The 19,353-nt window shown below is 41.8% G+C and overlaps 1 protein-coding gene across 1 annotated transcript in view; it reads right to left on the bottom strand.

Moving 5' to 3' along the window:
- Specc1l (sperm antigen with calponin homology and coiled-coil domains 1 like) overlaps positions 1 to 19,353 on the bottom strand; it is a 143,298-nt gene that overhangs the window by 87,532 nt on the left and 36,413 nt on the right. Inside the window, exons 3-5 of the mRNA XM_090320687.1 lie at positions 14,590 to 14,743; positions 9,065 to 10,698; positions 5,260 to 5,467 (exon numbers count right to left, since the gene is read on the bottom strand). Of these exons, the coding sequence (XP_090176813.1) occupies positions 5,260 to 5,467; positions 9,065 to 10,698; positions 14,590 to 14,743 (1,996 nt within the window). The remainder of the gene's footprint in view (positions 1 to 5,259; positions 5,468 to 9,064; positions 10,699 to 14,589; positions 14,744 to 19,353) is intronic.

Genomic DNA, 19,353 nt, shown 5'->3' with positions numbered 1-19,353 from the left:
TTGCTCAAGTAGCCAAAATTTTTGAGTAGTTACCAAGTTAAATTTATTGAGAACATTAGTATATCTGGCTGGGTTTTTTTTTTTTAGTGTTATTATTGTATTGATTTATTTACATTTAAAGCTTTTCAAAGACTCGCACATATAATCCCAGCTTCTCAGAGGCAGAGATGGAAAAAAGTTAGCAAGACACCATCTCAACTGAAGAGCCACCATGCACGGTAGGACGTGCCTATGAACCCATCTACATGGGAAGCTGTCGGTAGGAGGATGGTAGTTTGGGTGGCCCAGGTAAAATGTGAAAACCAGGGCCATAAGTGCAGCCTAGTGGGAGAGTGCATGGCTATCATGCACAAAGCCCTGGGTTCAGTTCCTCAGTACCACATACACAGCTGTGGCTTAAATGGTAGAGTGGTAGCCTTGAGCAAAAAAGCCCAGGAACAGTGGAGAGGCCCTAAGTTCAAGCCCCAGGACTGGCACACCAACACAGATACACATACACACACACACACACACACATACACACACACGCGCGCGCGCTGCAAAACGTTATGGTGCTAAAGGAATACCAGAAGCCAGAATTTCTTCCTACCCAGATAGAGGGTGCTGGCTCTTTTGCCTGTAGCCTCTTGCTGAGCTCAAACTCATCCCTAAATACAGAGTGACACAAAGTGCCAGGACTTCTAGTGTGACTTTGGTGTCAAAAAGAGGAATGAACTAGTACCTAAACTGACTGCAGGCTGCCATATGGTCTTGAACAGAAAAACCATACAAAGAAGGCAGCCTGCGTCCAACAACAAAATAAATCCACCCTCCACCTCCACCCCCATGTTTGTGCCGCACAGCCTTGGCCAGTTGCTGTATTGTGGGGGTGGGAGGGAGCAGGTCAGGACAACGTAGTATGGTGTCCACATGAGCTGAGGCCTCGTGGGTCTGAGGACCTGTTATTCCACAGGTCATAAACACTCCAGTCATTTCCTTCAACCTTTTTTCTCCCTATTCCTCAAACTGGAAAATATCTCTTGATTTATTGTCAGGTTCACTGGCTCCTCTCTAATGCTTCATTTGATGGGTAGATTTGGCAAACTTAGATATCAATGTTCAATTTTTCAGTTCTAGAATTATTACTTGGTTTTTATTATTTTATTACTTGGTTTTAATTATTACTTACAGTTATTTCTCTGCTAAGGCTTGCCCTTTGTTCATTTATTAAAAGTTTGAGGTCAGCCTGGAAAAATCTGCTGGCAGCAGCTACCTATAATTTCAATGGGGGGGAGGGGAAGGAGGCAAGCTAACTATAAAAAGACAAGTAAAGTAAGAACTACTATAGAAAACTAAACATATTTGGCAAATTTTATTGGATGTGATAATAGTGGTGGGGTTACAAGAATTTTCTTAGTTGCATGTTGAAATATGCAGGGCTTAAGTGTCATAAGGTCTACAACATATTGTCAGTTAAACACACCCTAGATAAGCAATGTAAAATGTTAATAACTGCCAAATATAAGCAGTAGGTAATGACCATATATTTCTTTCATATATGACCTTTCCACACCAAAATTTTTAAGAGAGAAGCTACATGGCAAAAAGAAAAAGAGAGAGAAAGAGAGAGAGAGAGAGAGAGAGAGAGAGAGAGAGAGAGAGAGAGAGGGAGAGAAAGAGAGAGAGAGAGAGAGAGGAGAAAAAGAGAAGAAAAGGAAAGAAAAGAAAGTTTGAATTCAGAGGACTGGGAGCATGGCCTAGTGGTAGAATGCTTGCCTAGCATGCATAAAGCCCTGGGTTTGATTCCTTAATACCAGATACACAGAAAAGGCTGGAAGTGGTACTGTGGCTCAAGGGGCAGAGCTCTAGCCTTGAGAAAGCCCAAGGACAGTGCTCAAGCCCTGAGTTCTGGTGAAGGACTGGTGAAGAGGAAGAGGAGAAGGAAGGAGAAAGAGAAGGAGAAGAAGAGTTTCAATTTTAAGAGCCCAATGTTTGTGAGGCAGAAACTCTTTCTGAGGGTTATTTTGTTGCTGCTGCTGTTGTTGTTTCTTGTTGGATTTTTTCTTCTTTTTCTTTTTTTGCTAGTCCTGGGGCTTGAACACGGTCCTTGGGCTTTCTCAAGGCTAGGGCTCTACCACTTGAACCACAGAACCACTTACAGCGTTTTTTTTCTATGTATGTGGTACTGAGGAATCGAACCCGGATCTTCATGCCTGCTAGGCAAGCACTCTACACTAAGCTAAACTCCCAGTCCCTCTGAGTGCTATTTTCTCTGTTTTATGCAATATGTTTTTTGTTGTTGTTGCTGTTGCTGTTTGTTTTTTTTATGCTGGTACCAAGTCTTGAACTGAAGGTCTTATATTCTGGCTCAGTTTGCATGTTCATGGCAAGCACTCTACCACTTCAGCTACGCCTCAAAATCAATTTTGCTGATTTCTCTACCTTTAAAAGTTCGATCTTCTGACCTCAGCCTCCTGAATAGCAAGGTTTACAATCATGAATCACCAGTACCTGGCTGTGCTGTTTACTTTTGAGATAAAGGCTCTCTTCTATCCAAAGTGCATGCATGCCTAGACCATGAACTGCTTGTTTTAGATTCCTTGCTATAGCTGGGATGGCAGGCTTGCCTCACAGTCCCCAGCTACTTCCACTGAGATGGGAGCCTCACAAACTTTTCTGTCTAGCCTGGACTGGGAAACTGTGACCCTCCCAATTTCAGCCTTCTACATAGTTAGGGTGACAGCTTCAGGTCACCATATTGAGTTCCTGGTTAAAAACTTTATCTAGGGCCAGGCACAGAGGCTCATACCTGTAACCCTAGCTACTCAGGAGGCTGAAATCTGAGGATTAAGGTTCAAAGCCAGCCCGGGCACAAAAGGACCTACGACTCTCCAATTAATCTCCAATTAACCTCCAGAAAACGGGAAGGAAAACGGGAAAGGGAGCTTGGCTCAAGGATAGGGTGGTAGCTTTGAGCTGAAGAGCACAGGGACAGCACCCAGGCTTAGTTCAAGTCCCATGACCCAAAGCAAAAACAACGATGACAACAACAACAAAAGAATAAAAAAAAACTTTAGGGTTTGCAGTTACTTCCCAACTAATCTCTGCATAAGAGTACAATGTAGTACAGTGGCAAAGCACTTGCCTAACAAGTGCAGAACCCTGGGTTCAATCCCAAAAGCTAAAAAATTAAGGACCCTCACCCTCACACACACCCTCCAAACACAGCTAAAATAAACATAACATTAACATCACAATTTGTAGTGTTATCCCAGGAATCTTGATCAGCCAACGTTTTCTAGCTATTGCTAAAACTACCACAAGATGTCACTCTTCCCCTATTCAAAGTAAATACTACAGAAAAGGTTATTGGCATCAGCATGCTAAATTTACAGCCTAACAAGCTTAAAAGTTTATTTGAAAAACTTTAGAACCACTTTCTTGTATGAAGGAAGTAGAATTAAATAAATCTTCTCAACTCAAAACACAAAACTAAATATAGTTTCTTAAGGCAGTGCATCTTAATGACTACATCATCTTCTCAGAGACACAGTTCAAGTTAGCTACTTTCGTTACAAAGGCTTCAGCAGTAAGCTGAACCTGCAGATGCTAGGTCAGCTAGCCAGATCTTAGAACGGCCATAAGATATAGTGAGGGCTTCAAACAAATGACCCACTCTGCAGCAATTCAAATTTCCATGCATCCATAGTACATGGGATAGGGTTCTGTCATCTATTTGCCAATCAATCTTCTGTCAAATACCAATAAAGTAGGGTGAACAAATGCAGCAGTGATACTCACTAGACACTATATTGAAGATGAAATATATAACTTATGGATGGGGACTGGAAGGACAAATGGGGAGAGGAGGTAAGGGGTGACTGACTTATAGCTACATTGACTTATGTAAGTCAATGACTTACATAACTGTAACTACTCTGTAAATTATCTTTATAATAACAATTTTAAGCCAGGTACGGTGGCTCATACCTGTAAGCCTAGCTACTCAAGAGGCTGAGAGCTGAGGATCACGATTCAAAGCCAGCCCCAGGCAATGAAAAATGTGAGACTTTTATCTCCAATTAACCACTAGAAAATGGGAAGTGGGGCTATGGCTCAAGGGGTAGAGTGGTAGCCTTGAGCTAAAGAGCTGAGAGACGTACGCAGGCCCACAGTTCAAGCCCCATGACCCACAAAAATAAATAAATAAATAAAATAACAATTTTAAAAAGAAGTTGAAAAGGAAAACAACAATAAAAGTGGCAGAGCCCAAAGGAACAGCAAGTGCCACCAAAAGTTTAAGAAGCCATAACTAGGGTCATGAGTATGGCTCAGTGGTAGAGTGTTTGCCTAGCATGTATGAAGCCCTGGGTTCAATTCCTTGGTACCATATACACAGGAAATGCTGGAAATGGTGCCGTGGCTCAAGTGGTAGAGCACTAGCTTTGAAAAAGCTCAAGGGCAGTGCCCAGGCCCTGAGTTTAAGCCCCAAGACTGGCCAAAAAAAAAAGTTGACCTGGTGGTAAAGTGCTTGCCTAGCATGCATGAAGACCAGGGTTCGATTCCTCAGTACCACATACATAGAAAAAAGCCAGAAGTGGTGCTGTGGCTCTAGTGGTAGAGTTCTAGCCTTGAGAAAGTCCAAGGACAGAGCTCAGGCTCTGAGCTCAAGGCCCAGGACTGGCAAAAAATAGAAAAAAAAAGTCTCAGACTTGCCCATGGTGGCTCATGCTTATAATCCTAGCTACTCAGGAGACTGAGATCTGAGGATCAAGGTTCAAAGCCAGCCCAGGCACAAAAGGACCAGAGACTCTTATCTCCCATTAACCTCTAGAAAACGGGAAGTGGGGCTTGGCTCAATGGTAGGGCTGTAGCCTTGAGCTGAAGAGCTCAGTTCAGGGACAGCGCCCAGGCCAAATTCAAGCTCCATGACCCACAACAAAAGAAAAAGTCATGTGCTTTCATGTCTGGGCTGGCTTTGAACTGTGATCAGATCTCAGCCTCCTGTAGAGCTAAGATTACAGGTGTGAGCCACAGGCGACTGTCCAGCTACACAAAATATTTTAAAGTGTTTTTGGACACAATTTCAAACTAGCAAAAAGTTACAAAAACAATCTAAGGAATACTGATACACTCATTCACTAGGATTTGCCTATTATGTGTGAATTACACTTTTACTACACATACACACACACACCCCTTTCTGCAAGTCAAGTGAGCTAAGCTGGCTTTTTAAGGATCTTATTAGTAAACGTGTGTGTGTGTGTTCTCATCACTTACTCTCTAAGTCAGAAATAATGAGGTTGTCATGGAGTTTCACAGCTCGATGTTGTTCTACTTCATCTTCAAGTTCAAAGATGGTTTCTTTCATGTCACTCCTTTCTGTTTCTTTTTCCTCCAGCTCTGATCTTACTTTTTCTAATGTCATATTCAAATCTTCTATTTGTTTCTTAGCTTCTTCTTGGAAGGCTCGATATTCATCTTCTACCTATAAAGATTTGGGAGAGTTGAGATAAATTCCAAAATTGAAACACAAAGCAGTTAAGCAGGAGCAGCTACCCATGAACTAAAAAAATGTTTAGGGGTTAGAGACGTGGCTCAGGTGGTAGAGAGCCAGCCAATAAGTGTAAGCATCAGATACCAAGTTTGAGTCCAAGTCTCAGACAATAAGAAAAAAGAAATGTTTATGGGCTGGGGGGGTCTCATAACTGTAATCCTAGTTACTCAGGAGACTGAGATTTGGGGGACTGAAGGATGAGACTAGCATGGACAGAAAAGTTCACTCTATCTCCAAAATAATCAGCAAAAAGTAGGACAAAAGGCATGGCTCAAGTGGTAGTGCTCCAGCCCACCAAGCTCAAGGCTATGCCATCAAAGAAAAAGAAAAACAGAACTTAAAGTATGAAATGGTATTCTACATTAATACAAGATTTTATGTAACAAAATTATTGCTCTGTCATTGAAATTATACTTATGTATCATTGTTAACTAAGCCAAATTATGGGAGAATTCCAGAAGTTTTCCCTTTTCCAAAGTTTGGACTAATCATTGCATTTGATGAGATTAACATGTTCTAGGGCCGAGAGTTTGGCTTAGTGGTTAAAGTGCTTGCCTAGCATGCATGAAGACCCGGGTTCGATTCCTCGGTACCACATACATAGAAAAAGGCCGGAAGTGGTGCTGAGGCTCAAGTGGTAGAGCTCTAGCCTTGAGAAAGTCCAAGGACAGTGCTCAGGCCCTGAACTCAAGCCCAGGACTGGCAAAAAAAAAAAAAAAAAAGAGATTAACATGTTCTACAAAATTGATGTATTTGTTACAGTTTCAATATCAAATCAAGCAACTACACCTGGGACTTAAACTCAGCGTTTGGTTGGTGTTCTTTGGCTTTTTTTTTGTTTAGGGCTGACACTCAGCCACTAAAGTCACGTCTCTACTTGTAGCTTTTTAGTGATCAATTGGAGAGATGTCTTAGAGACTTTCCTGCCTGACTTGGCTTCAAACCATGATCCTCAGATCCTTCTGTGTAGCTAAGATTATAGCCATGAGCCACTGGAACTTATATTTGCTCGAGTATTACCTCACAGCACCACTTCAACCTTCAACATACACACTCCATAGAAGAGCAGATGAAACTGTTTAGCTAAAAGTAATCAATAATAATTATAAAGTAGCTGGATACCGCTGGCTCACACATGTAATCCTAGCTACTCAGGAGGCTGAGATACGAGGATAGTGGTTTAAAGCCAACCTGGGCAGGCAAGTCCGTGAGACTCTTTTTCTTTTGCCAGTCCTGGGGCTGAAACTCAGGGCCTGGGCATGTCCTTAAGCTTTCCCAAGGCTAGCACTCTACCACTTGAGCCACAGCACCACTTCCAGTTTTTTCTGTTTTGTGGCACTGAGGAATTGAACCCAGGGCTTCATGTATGCTAAGTATGCCCTCTATCACTAAACCACATTCCCAAATCTCGGTGAGACTTTGATCTCCAATTAACCACCAGAAGACCAGAAGTGGCTCTGTGGGTCAAAGCGGTAGATCACTAGCCTTAAGCAAGAGCTTAGAGACAATGCCCCAGACCTGGAATTCAAGCTCCACGCCTAACAAGTTACTGACAACAAGTTTCAAAGACTGTTATCAAAGTTTTAGATGACAATGTTCTACTGTTCTTCCTTTAAAAATGACTGCACTGCTGGGTACCAGTAGTTCACATCTATAATCCTAGCTATTCAGGAGATTTGAGGACCATGGTTCAAAGGCAACCTGGAGAAGAAAATGTGTGAGATAAAGACATTATTATCTCAAACACAAACAAAAAACAAACACACACAAAACAAAACAAACAAAAACCTACCACAAAGCCAGACGTACACTTGTGACTCAAGTGAGAAAATGCTTTACTTTAGTAAGAAAGGACAGGGATAGCACCCAGGCACTGAGTTCTAAGCCCCAGGACTGGTACGAAAGACATTTTTTTTTTTTTTAGAGACTGTACTAAGCTGTGCAGCTCACACCTGTAGTCCTAGCTCCTCAGGTGGCTGAGATCTAAGGATCTCAGCTCAAAGGCAGCTCAGGAAAGTCCATGAGACTCTTACCTTTACTTAATTATGAAAAGCCAGAAGCAGAGCTGTAGCTTCAAGGAGAGCACCCAGGCCCAGAGTTGAAACCCCAAGACTGGCACGAAAAAAACATTCTACTTTATCAGAAACCACACACAATGAAGTATCTTGGCCAGAACACTAGTGCAGCAGTTCTGACTGAGTTCCACTGTTGTGCTGCATGCCCGGAAATCAGAGACTGGACAGATCATTTTTAAGGTCTCTAGCCAGTCCTGAGGCTTGAACTCAGAGTCTGAACACTGCCCTTGAGCTTTCTCAAGGCTAGCACTCTACCACTTGAGCCAGAGCACCACTTCTGGCTTTTTCTGCATACTTGGTATGGAGGAAGTCAAACCCAGAGCTTTGTGCATGCTAGGCAAGCACTTAACCACCAGGCCACAATCCTAGTCCCCCACCAAAGAATCCTAAACCTCCAAGCAAACAGGAGCCCTTAGCATATAAAACTACTAGCTCACAACACAACTCCACTTGAAAAGCTGCAAGGGACATTGCCAATCCTGCAGATCGAAACTCTGTGTTTTTTATTTTTTTTTTGTTTTGTTTTGGTTTTTACCAGTTCTGGGGCTTGAACTCAGGGCCTAGGTACTTAGTGTCCCTGAGCTTTTCTTGCTCAAGGTTAGCACTTTACCACTTGAGCCTTTTCTGTTTATATGGTACAGAGGAATGAAACGCAAGGCTTCACGCCTGCTAGGTAAGCACTCTTAACACTATGCCACTTCCCTAGCCCTGAAACTCAATTTATCTTATGCTATAGTGACTATATGTAAGGATACAAAATTCCATGGCACATTCCACAGGCATACACAGGACTAGGCATAAATGCTTCTGTTTAGCCCATCCTTTCTCAAGTAAGAAAACAATGAAGGGGCCGGAGTTTGGCCTAGTGGTTAAAGTGCTTGCCTAGCATGCATGAAGACCCGGGTTCGATTCCTTGGTACCACATACATAGAAAAAAGCCAGAAGTGGTGCTGAGGCTCAAGGGGTAGAGCTCTAGCCTTGAGAAAGTCCAAGGACAGTGCTCAGACCCTGAGCTCAAGCCCAGGACTGGCAAAAAAAAAAAAAAAAAGAAAACAATGAAGTGGGAGCAACATTGACAATATTATAAGAATACTTTTTAATGCATTCTAATAAAAGAAAAACATTCTTGAGCTTTAAATAAATACTACTAGCTTAGAGGTTAGGCCCTAGTGACTCATAACTTATCCTAGTTACTCAGAAAGCTGAGATCTGAGAGACAGTGATTCAAAGCCAGCCCAGGCAGAGAATTCCATTCCCAAATAACTAGCAAAAAGCTGGTTTGGAGGCCTGGCACATGTGGTAGAGAAAGCTTAAGGTCTTAAGATTAAGCCCCAGAACAGGCAAAATAAAAATGAAAATACACTCACGCCTTGAATAAAGGCTAATGACACATTAAACCAGTACTTCTGGCTCTCAATAAGCATGTGGTGCGTGAGGCAGCTGCATTTTATACCTTTGCAATGGTGTCCTGCAAACGATTGGCATCATTCCGGGTATGAGCCAGATCTTCCTGCAGACTACTAGCCAGAGTCTCTGCTTTTTCTTTGTCCAGTCTAACACTCTCCAAGAGATCCTGAATATCAGATTTGTCTCCGGAGTTATGAATAGAATAGAGTTCAGCCACTTTCTGTTTTTCGTTTTCCAGCTGAGCTTTCAAGCGATTCATCTCTATCTGGTCGCTGGCCACGGTGGCTTTATACTCCTCCAGGGTGGCCGCCAGGGTTGCTTTGCCCTTCTGCTCAGACTCAATAATTCGCTCCATGTGATGACTACGTTCTTTAAGTGCACCTATCATTTCTTGAGCTTCTTTATTGTCCTGTTCTGCCATTTTCAAAGTATTGCTTAAATGCTGCTGGACCCCCAGAAGCTGCTCTCGTTCAAAACGGGCATTCTCAGCTAAGTCCATGTAACGCTGTTCTAATTCCATGTAGCGCCCGCTTTTCACATCTTCGTCTATGACGTAAGAAATGTGGTGCTCATCTAGAAGGGAACGGAAATATTCAATCTGTCGACTAAAGTGTTCCAACTTATCACTCTGCTGACACAAGGACTCCATGAGAATGACCTTCTCCTCCCCAAGCCTTTCGTTTTCACTGTTCAGCTCTTGAGTGATCTGCTGTAAATCAGCCAGCTCCTGCAGGGTTGCCTGAAGTTCCTCACTCGTGCTGTGCTGGTTCTCTTCCATCTGGTGAATTCGCTCCGTCAAGCAAGCCACGGACACTTCACTGGCATTCCCACTGCTTCCTTTCCGGGAGCGCTCTAGGCTCGGGAGGCCCTCAGACTCGGAGGACGACGGGGCATCCAGGGCGTCATCACTCGACGTGAGGGGCTGGTATACCTCGCTACACTCACTGTCCAGGTTGTCCATTGAGTTGCTGTGCTGATGGTCCATGAGTGTATTTTCATCCTGGCTCAGGAGATCTTCCACGGATCCCGGGGCAGAGCCTTCCACAGAAGAAGTCAGAGTTCCCCCTCCATCACTCTGGTTGCCAGGGGTCATTTCTGGGCTCAGAGACTGATAGCCAAACAGTTTTTCAGAATTGTCCAGTCTCTGCTCGAGAGAAAAGCCCAAGGCATTTAACCTGTCCTTTAGCATTCGGTTCTCATTTTTCAGCTGGTTGAGTTCCTCACGGATGGCCGTGTTCTGCTCCTGCAGCTGCAACAAAGTGGACTCCACATCAGTCGGCTGATGAGCAATGACGGTCTCCTTCTCCTCCGACTTCCCGTCACCCTCAGACACATCTTCATTAATGCCCAGCTGGGCACGCATGTCTCGGAGTTCATTTCTCAAATGTAAAATCTCCACGTCCTTGGTTTTTGCCAGGGTGAGGAGATCTTTCACTTTGGCTTCCAAAGCAGCTTTGTCACTGATCTGATTGTCAGATTTCGACTTGCTCATGCGAACATCACATTCCGTAGCAGTGCGACTTCGGGAACGCTTTGCCAGTGTCGCATCACTAGGTGCCTGACCCGCAGAGGGTAGTTTTTTGCTCTGGTTGAGTCGGGTACGCTCTCGTAATCTTTCTCTTGTAGAACTGGATTCCTTGTTTCCTGCAGAAGTGCTCCGCTTGGTTGATGAACTTGTGCCTACATATTGAAAACAAAGATTGAAGGCACAAAAAAATTCATGACAAATGGGTTTAGAGATCATGGAGAGATCTGATGAGATAAAAGCTATGTACATCAATCTCACCTTACAGTCTCATTACTTTAACATTTGAGTTCCTCAAAATTAGATCATTCATCTTTTAATTAGCAATTAAGAAATTATTATATACCTAATTTTAGACAAAGAATAAATTTCATGGAGTGTGAAATGTAACTCCACAGAGCTGTTAAAAAGATACATGTATTAAGCCAAGTTCTGGTGGCTCACATCTGTAATCCTAGCTACTCAGGAGGCTGAGCTAGGAGTACTGAGATTCAAAGCCAGTCCTGGCAGTGAAATTCATGAGACTCTTATCTCCAATTAAACATTAAAAAGCCCAAAGTAAAGCTATGGCTCAAGTGATAGAGTGTTAGCCTTGAATGAAAAAGCCAAAGGAGCCAGGCACTGGTAGCTCATACCTATAAACCTAGCAACTCAGGAGGTTGAGATCTGAGGACTGTGGTTTGAAGCCAGCCCCGGCAGGAAAAGTCTGTGAGACTTTTATCTCCAATAAACTTCTCAGAAAAAGCTGAAAGTGGCATTGTGACTCAAGTGGTAGAACACTAAACTCGAGCCAAAGAAAGTAAGGGACAATGTCCAGGCCCTGAGTTCAAGCCCCAGAACTGGCACCAAATTAAATAAATAAATAACGCTAAGGGGTACTGTTAAAGAAAGAACACAAAGGTGTGCAATGCCTATGTATGCCTTTGGTCACATGAAATACTATTTATTGAAATGAATTCCAGGAAACAGAAACAAGAGGTTTTTGCTTTGTGGTTGTTTCTGTTTTCTTTCCTTTTGTCTTATTTGTTCATTAGCTGTCTTTGGGAGGATGAGGGGGGCACAGAAAGGAAGGGACAAAGGGTGACCAAATGCAGTAGTAGTACTCTAGACACCATGCTGAAAATGAACTCTACAACGTGTGGGTAGAGGCGAGAGGGAAAAGCAGTAAGAGGGCAAGGGAAGGGGTAGCACTGTCCAAAGAAATGTGCTCCTTACCTAACTTATGTAACTGTAACCCTTCTGTACATCACTTTCATAATAACAACAAAAAGTTAATTTAAGGGCTAAGTGTTTGGCCTAGTGGTAGAGTGCTTGCCTAATATGCTCAAAGACCCAGGTTCGATTCCTTGGTACCACATACAAAGAAAAAGCTGGAAGTGGTGGTGTGCCTCAAATGGTAGAACACTAACCCTGAAAAGCACAAGGACAGTGCCCAAGCCCTGAGTTCAAGCCTCAGGACTGGCAAAAAAAAAAAGAAAGAAACAAGAAAAATTAACTCCAATCTGAAAACAGAGCCTAAAGGAGTTGGCCAGGGCAAAATGTTATAGAGCAAACCAAATGAAGATAATTTGAAGATCAGTCAAGTGACAAACTAAGTGCAGAAACAGAGGAAGAAGGAAGATCACAGGTGAGCAAAGAACAAACCAAAAATCTAGGTTACCTATACAAAACACAAAAATGACAGCCAAATGAGTGCAAAGACATTGCGTTTCACAGAATATACATAAATAGTAACCATAAAATAAGAAGGCTGACACTCAAGTAACAGTAAAAATGAAAAAAAATGGCAGTAAGTCTGTGACAGATTTAAAAGGCAAAGAAACAAGATTCAAAGAAACTAAAGCAGATGGTGATCTAAACTTAATCTCTAAAATTAATTTCTCATATCTAAATTAAAAAACCTTTTCAAAAAAGAAAAAATAGAGCCAGGTGTGGTGGCTCACACCTGTAATCCTAGCTACTCAGGAGGCTGAGATCTGAGGATCTCAGTTCAAAACCAGCTGGGGCACTCAAGGCTAGAGCTCTACCACTCGAGCTTCAGCACCAATTCCAGCTTTTTTCTATGTATGTGGTACCGAGGAATCGAACCTGGGTCTTCGTGCATGCTAGGCAAGCATTTTAACCACTAGGCCAAACTCCTGGTCCCGGAGTGAAACTCTTATGTCAAATTAATCACTAGGAAATAGAAGTGGGGCTGTGGCTCAGTGGGTGAGTCTTACACATAAGTTAATAGTTTCTACCTCAGCTTATTCTGCCTTACTCATCCTGTGGAAGCAGGGTTGGGGAGCTTCTCCTTTCTTGTTGCATCACTTTTGTGTGTGTGTGTGTTGTAGGGCTTGAATTCAGTGCCTGAGCACTGAGTTCTGTGGTATTTCTCTGGAGATCGTGGTTCAAAGACAGCCTGGGCAGGAAAGTCCATGAAACTCTTATCTCCAATTAACTACCAGCAGTGGTATTGTGGCTCTATATGGTGGAGTGCTAACCTGGAGTGAAAAAGCTTAGGAACAGTGCCCAGGCCCTGAGTTCAAGCCCTACAATTGCTCTCCTCCCCCCATCCCAACTCTCCCTCCAAAAAAAAAAAGAACAGTGAATCAGTGAATCATGATCTGGTTTCCCCAGGGGGACAGACAGTTGGTAAGTTTGGGCTAAGGAAGTTTAACACACATGACAGAGGCTAACAACCTTTCGGATGATGACAAACCAGGATCTACTATCCTGTTGGCCAACTAGCATGCTTAAATTTTATCACAATTTACATGACTTTTTTCCATTTATTATAATTATCAGCAAACTAATGGGTTTTATCATGTGACTTTACATTTACTGAAAGTTTTGTCATTTTGCCCTGCAAGTATAAGAAGTAAACTATGACAGCATTTCTCTTTGATTAAATAGAATGAGTTAATTGATCACCCTCAGTGAATCTAAATTAAAACGTCTGTTACTGAACAAAGGGTGAGAGAATTGAATGAATGATCCTAGACACTGATCACAGGCTCGAACAGAAAGAGAAACAACCGTAAGAAATGGTACCTCCTGATGCTTGGTCAAACTACCCTATATAAACCAGGCTTGTTGCAGGTAGGGGGAAGGAGGCCAAGCATAGAAGTATACAGTTACTTAGGAGGCAGAGACTAAGAAGATCACAGGCTGGGGTCACTGGAGGTAAAAAGTTAGCGTCCAACAAATCTAAAGGTGGTAAGCACCCAGGGTCCCAGCCTTGTGCAAAGCATTCGGCAAGATATTGGACAGAGGCTGGTTCTGATTAAGGATTATTTTTAACTCAAATGGGGGGACCAGAAGTGTGGCCACTATAATGATAGAGCACTTGACTAGCATGCAGGAAACCCTGAGTTTGATTCCCCCGAACCACATACACAGAAAAAGCCAGAAGTGGCACTATGGCTCAAGTGGTGGCAGAGCCCTAGCCTTGAGCAAAAAGAGTCCAAGGACAGTGCCCAGGCCCTGAGTTCAAGCCCCAGGACTGGGGAAAAAAAAAAAAAAAAGGAACTCTAATGGTATTATGATTATACTCTAAAAGAATTTTATCTTTCAAACATAATAAAATATTGATACTTAAAATGATATAATCCCTGGAATTTGTTTCAAAATTGCAAGTAGATTAAGGAGTATTATGCAGTAGTAAAGCACTCGTCACAACTTACCAGATTTGATCCCCACCCCATCATAGCAAAAATACATAAATAGCCCAGGTGTGGTGGTATATACATTCAGTCCTACCAACAAGAGAATGAGACAAAAAGCTTATGAATTCACGGCTAGCCTGAGCTACACAGTAAGACCCGGATTCAAAAACAAACAAAAAAACCTTTCAATCTATCAATAAAAACAGAAGAGGAGGATCGATCTCAGGAGCTAGGACTGCCTATAAATTGATAATGGCAATTAAAACGTGTCAACTTTTATATGCATTTGAGTATTTTTCTTAGCTTTGTAATGCTGTAATCAGGCGGAACACTTGAAACAGAATGCACTGGCCTATACCAACAAAAGGCAGCTGCCATCTCAAGAGCACATGCCCCTACCCGTGCTGATCTTGGATTTGTTCTCCACGGTGGTCATGACCGGGGCAGAGGCTGAAGGTGAAGCAGATGAGCACGTGCTTTTCTTTCCTTTAACACCATTAGTCACTGTTACTCCTCCAGCCATCCCAGCTAAAAGGTCATCATTGCTCTTGGTCTAGAAGCAACAGAAAACAAAAACAAATTTGAGTAGACAAAGCAAGAGTAAGCCTTTCAAGAATGAGCAAAGCTCTTGAATTTTAGACTGAGTTTAATAGCCATACAGAGACTTTCTGATGTTTTCGGGGTTTGGAGGTGTTTTTTTTGTTGTTGTTCTTTTGGGGTGGGTAATGGAGCTTGAACTCTGGGCCTGGGTCCTGTCCCTGAGCACTTCAGCTCAAGGCTAGAGCTCTACCACTTGAGCCACCATGCCACTTCCAGCTTTTTCTGTGTATGTGGCACTGAAGAGAATCGAACCCAGGGCTTCATGCATGCTAGGCAAACACTCTACCACTAAGCCACATGCTCAGCCTAGAATTTTTTTGGTTAGTTGTAGGGCTTGAACTTAGGCCCTGGGCACTGTTCCTGAGCTCTTTGTTCAAGGCTAGCACTCTACTACTTTGAGCCACAGCTTCACTTCCATTTTTTGAATAGTTAATTGGAGGTAAAAGACTTTTCTGCCCTGGCTGGCTTTCAACTGCAATCCTCAGATCTCAAGACTCCTGAGTGGCTAGGATTACGAGCATAAGCCACTAGCATCCAACTGAGAAATCTACTCTATGTGACTTAACTGTAACTCCTTAGTATAACACCTTTATAATAACAAGTTTTTACATTTAATTAAAAAAAAAATTCAAACTGGGCCAGGAGTTTGGCCTAGTGGTAGAGTGCTTGCCTAGCATGCATGAAGAACATGGGTTCGATTCCTCAGTTCCACATACATAAGCAAAAAGCCGGAAGTGGTGCTGTGGCTCAAGTGGTAGAGTTCTAGCTTTGAGAAAGCCCAAGGACAGTGCTCAGGTAAGGGCCTGTTGTCCCCACAACTGGCATAAAAAAAAAAAATTAAACTACAACTCCTGGGAAGGTTAGTCTGCCTCAAGGATCACATCACACACTTGAGAAAAACCAGTAGTAACATGTATTTATATTATATAAGGATGATTAAAAATATAAGCTTTTGAAGGGAAACGAAACATGGATAATAGAATTGGCTTTAAAATTATTATTTAGAAAAAGAATGACACTGGGTACTGATGGCTCATGCCTGTAAATTCTTGCTACTCAGGAAAGTGAAGATCATGGTTGAAAGCCAACTCAGGCAAGAAAGTTGGATAGTACCTAGAATCTGAAATCAAGTCCCAGGACCAACACACACACACATACACAAGCACACACACACAAAATCTTTACATTCTCAAGTAAAAGATTAAAATGTATAAACAAATATTGAACGCTAGTTGATAGATTTGTTTTATATGGCGGTATAGATGAGTAGTCTGAAACCATTTTCTGTATATTTTAACATTAAGAATCTAGATATTTAAATAGATTTTCTCATCGAAGGAAAAAGACGTTACAAATTACAGAATGTAAACCTGGTATGTCATTGGGATTTAAATGTGAGCAAAACTCATCATATTTTGGGGGGGAAGGGGGAGAGGAACTTAGGTTTGAATTCAGGATACCTGCTATATGGGCAGTGGTCATGTGAACAACGCCCCCCCCCCCCACATTTTTGTTTTAGTTATTTTTTTTAGATAGTTATCTTGTGCTTTTTCTCCTGAGCTGCAAAATATAATCATCCTACCTATTCTTGCCACATACTTGAGGTGAGCAGCCTGAACCTCCATGACCAGCATTTTCTTGGTTTGAATGGGGTCTTGCTCATTTTTTGCATAGATTATCCTCTAACCAAAACCCTCCCGTTCTCTGTGACTCCTAACAAGCTTACATCACAGGTGTGAGCTGCCATACCAAGGGTATATGAGTACGCATGTGTGTGTGTGTGTGTGTGTGTGTGTGTGTCCCCAAAATAATGAACATATCTAACTTCTAGACCATTGTTTTAAAATCTTGTCCTCTAGTAAATGATTAACAGGCTTCACTGAAACCTGGCAAAGTACAAAACCTACTGTGTCAGCAAGAATAACAGAAGCATGCTAAAGGGACAGGGGAGCCAGCAGCGAAAGGCTCCTGATCAGGAACAATATAAGCATGAAATCAAATGATGTTAATAATTTACACAACACTGGAGAGGAATTCATAAATCCAAATTAGCAAAATGGAGAGATGAGGGAGAAAGTAAAAACTCTTCCTTAGAATAAAATGTCAATTACTGTATGTAGAGAGACTGATGATATTACAAAATTACCACTTGGCAAAAATTACTGTAATAACTGGTCCTGAAAATAATTATTAGCTGGGAGTTAATGGCTCATATCTGTATTCCTAGCTACTCAGGAAACTGAGATCTGAGGATCGTAGTTTGAAGCCATCCAGAGCAGAAAAGTCAGTGAGATTCTTATCTCCAATAAAAACTACCAAGAAAAAGTCAGAAGTGGCACTGTGGTTCAAGTGATAGAGTGCTAGCCTTTAGCACAGACAGGCCCTGAGTTAAAGCCCAGGACTGGCCTAAAATAAATAAATATCAAAAAATGTTTACATATCAAAAATGAAAAGTTTGGTGAAAAAGAGATATCTCCAACAGAGTTATTTATTCATTACAAAAGAAAACATAATAACCTGATAGCAAAGAAATCTAGTCAATATCACCTTAGTCAAGCAAATATATGTCCTCAATACCAAAACAAAGAAAAGCCACATATTTTCAGAAAGACTATGTCAAAGACATACCATGTACACTATATCCCCAGCAAAAACTCATAACCCACACTTGGTCCCAAGGGAACACTGACAAACTCAATGGATGACCATATAACAAATAACTAGCCTGTACTCTAAATTCTAAATTAAGGACTATGCCAAATTTAAGGAGAACAAAGACCATTAAATGTAATATGATTCTCTCTTGTGTCATTGGAGAAATTTAGTCAAAGTCTATATTTTAGATAATAGCATTAGGTTAATGTTAATTTCCTGATTTTGCAATTATTTGCAATTAGTTATAATTATTAATTATAGTTATAAAAGAAACTATCCTTTTTTAGTAAATGTATACTAAAATATTCAGGTAAAGTACTGTATGTCTACAATTTATACTCAAAGTTCTTTTAAAAATTGTAATAGAGGGCCGGGAGTTTGGCCTAGTGGTTAAAGTGCTTGCCTAGCATGCATGAAGACCCGGGTTCGATTCCTCAGTACCACATACATAGAAAAAAGCCAGAAGTGGTGCTGAGGCTCAAGTGGTACAGCTCTAGCCTTGAGAAAGTCCAAGGACAGTGCTCAGGCCCTGAGCTCAAGCCCAGGACTGGCAAAAAAAAAAAAAAAAAATGTAATAGATATGGTATATACGTGCATGTATATATACATGGATGCATGTGTATGTGTGTGTATATATGTATACATATATACAGAGAGGCAACTGACAGGCAATCTTAATAAAGTGTTAATATGGACTATACAGCATAGTAACAAAACAGTATGTGCCTGTAATCCCTGCTACTTAAAAACTAAAAGCAGAGGATTGTTTGAGGCCGGAGTAACAATGAAAGACCTTGTCTCTCTCTCTCTCTCTCCCTCTCTCTCTCTCTCTCTTGCTCGCTCTTGCTCTCTCTCTCTCTCTCTCTTTTTTTTTTTGCCAGTCCTCAGCTTAAGCTCCTGGCCCCTCTCTTTTTTTTTTTTTTTTTTTTCAAATTTTTAAAAATCAACTCTTTTGAGGGCCAGGAGTTTGGCCTAGTGGTAGAGTGCTTGCTTAGCATACACGAAGACCCGGGTTTGATTCCTTAATACCACATAGGGAAAAAAAGCCAGAAGTGGTGCTGAGGCTCAAGTGGTAGAGATCTAGCCTTGAGAAAGTCCAAGGACAGTGCTCAGGCCCTGAGCTCAAACCTAGGACTGGCAAAAAAAGAAAACCATCAACTCTTTTGGAAGATGGGGGATTGGGCAGCAGAGAGGGTGAAGGTTAGTAATCGAATCAATTACTAACACTATTCAAAGGGAACAAGGAAGCAGGTAGAGAATACCTGTAATTCCAGTTACTCAGGAGGTTGAGATTAGAGAATCTTGACTAGAAGCTAGCCCTGGCAATAAAGTCTGTAAGATTCTTATCTCCAGTTAACCACACAAAAAAAGCTGGGAGTAGAGCTGTGGCTCTAGTAATACAATGCCAGCTCCTGAGTTCAAGCCCCATGAGCAGCACGAGCACACAGGCACACAGGCATGCACATGAACACACACACACACAACAATGAATCCTGTTTACAAAGACAAAGGGGAAAAAGATTGGAATACAGTATAAATGTGTGGAGATACAATCATGAAATCCTTCCCTGCATAATTACACCAGGTAATAAAAGTAAATCAATGTAAAAATTAAGGGAGTGAATGATGCTAAATGAACAAGAAAACTAAGGACCAGACTGGGAGAATATACCATTAAATTAAAATAACTGAATTAAAATAACTTTAATGGACAGCTACCAAGAAAAACACTTTTCAATGTACAATAAGTATACACCAATTTTTTTTTTCTTTTGTCAGTCCTGGGGACTGAACTCGGGCCTGAGCACTGTCCTTGAGCTTTCCTCAAGGATAGTGCTCTATCACTTGAGCCACAGCACTACTTCTGGCTTTTCTGTGTATGTAATACACCCAGGATTCGAACCCAGG

Source organism: Megascapheus bottae, chromosome 28, assembly GCF_031878675.1.
Source record: "Megascapheus bottae isolate mThoBot1 chromosome 28, mThoBot2.hap1, whole genome shotgun sequence".
Classification (NCBI taxonomy): Eukaryota; Metazoa; Chordata; class Mammalia; order Rodentia; family Geomyidae; genus Megascapheus; species Megascapheus bottae.
This window is presented reverse-complemented; position numbering and strand designations above follow the sequence as displayed.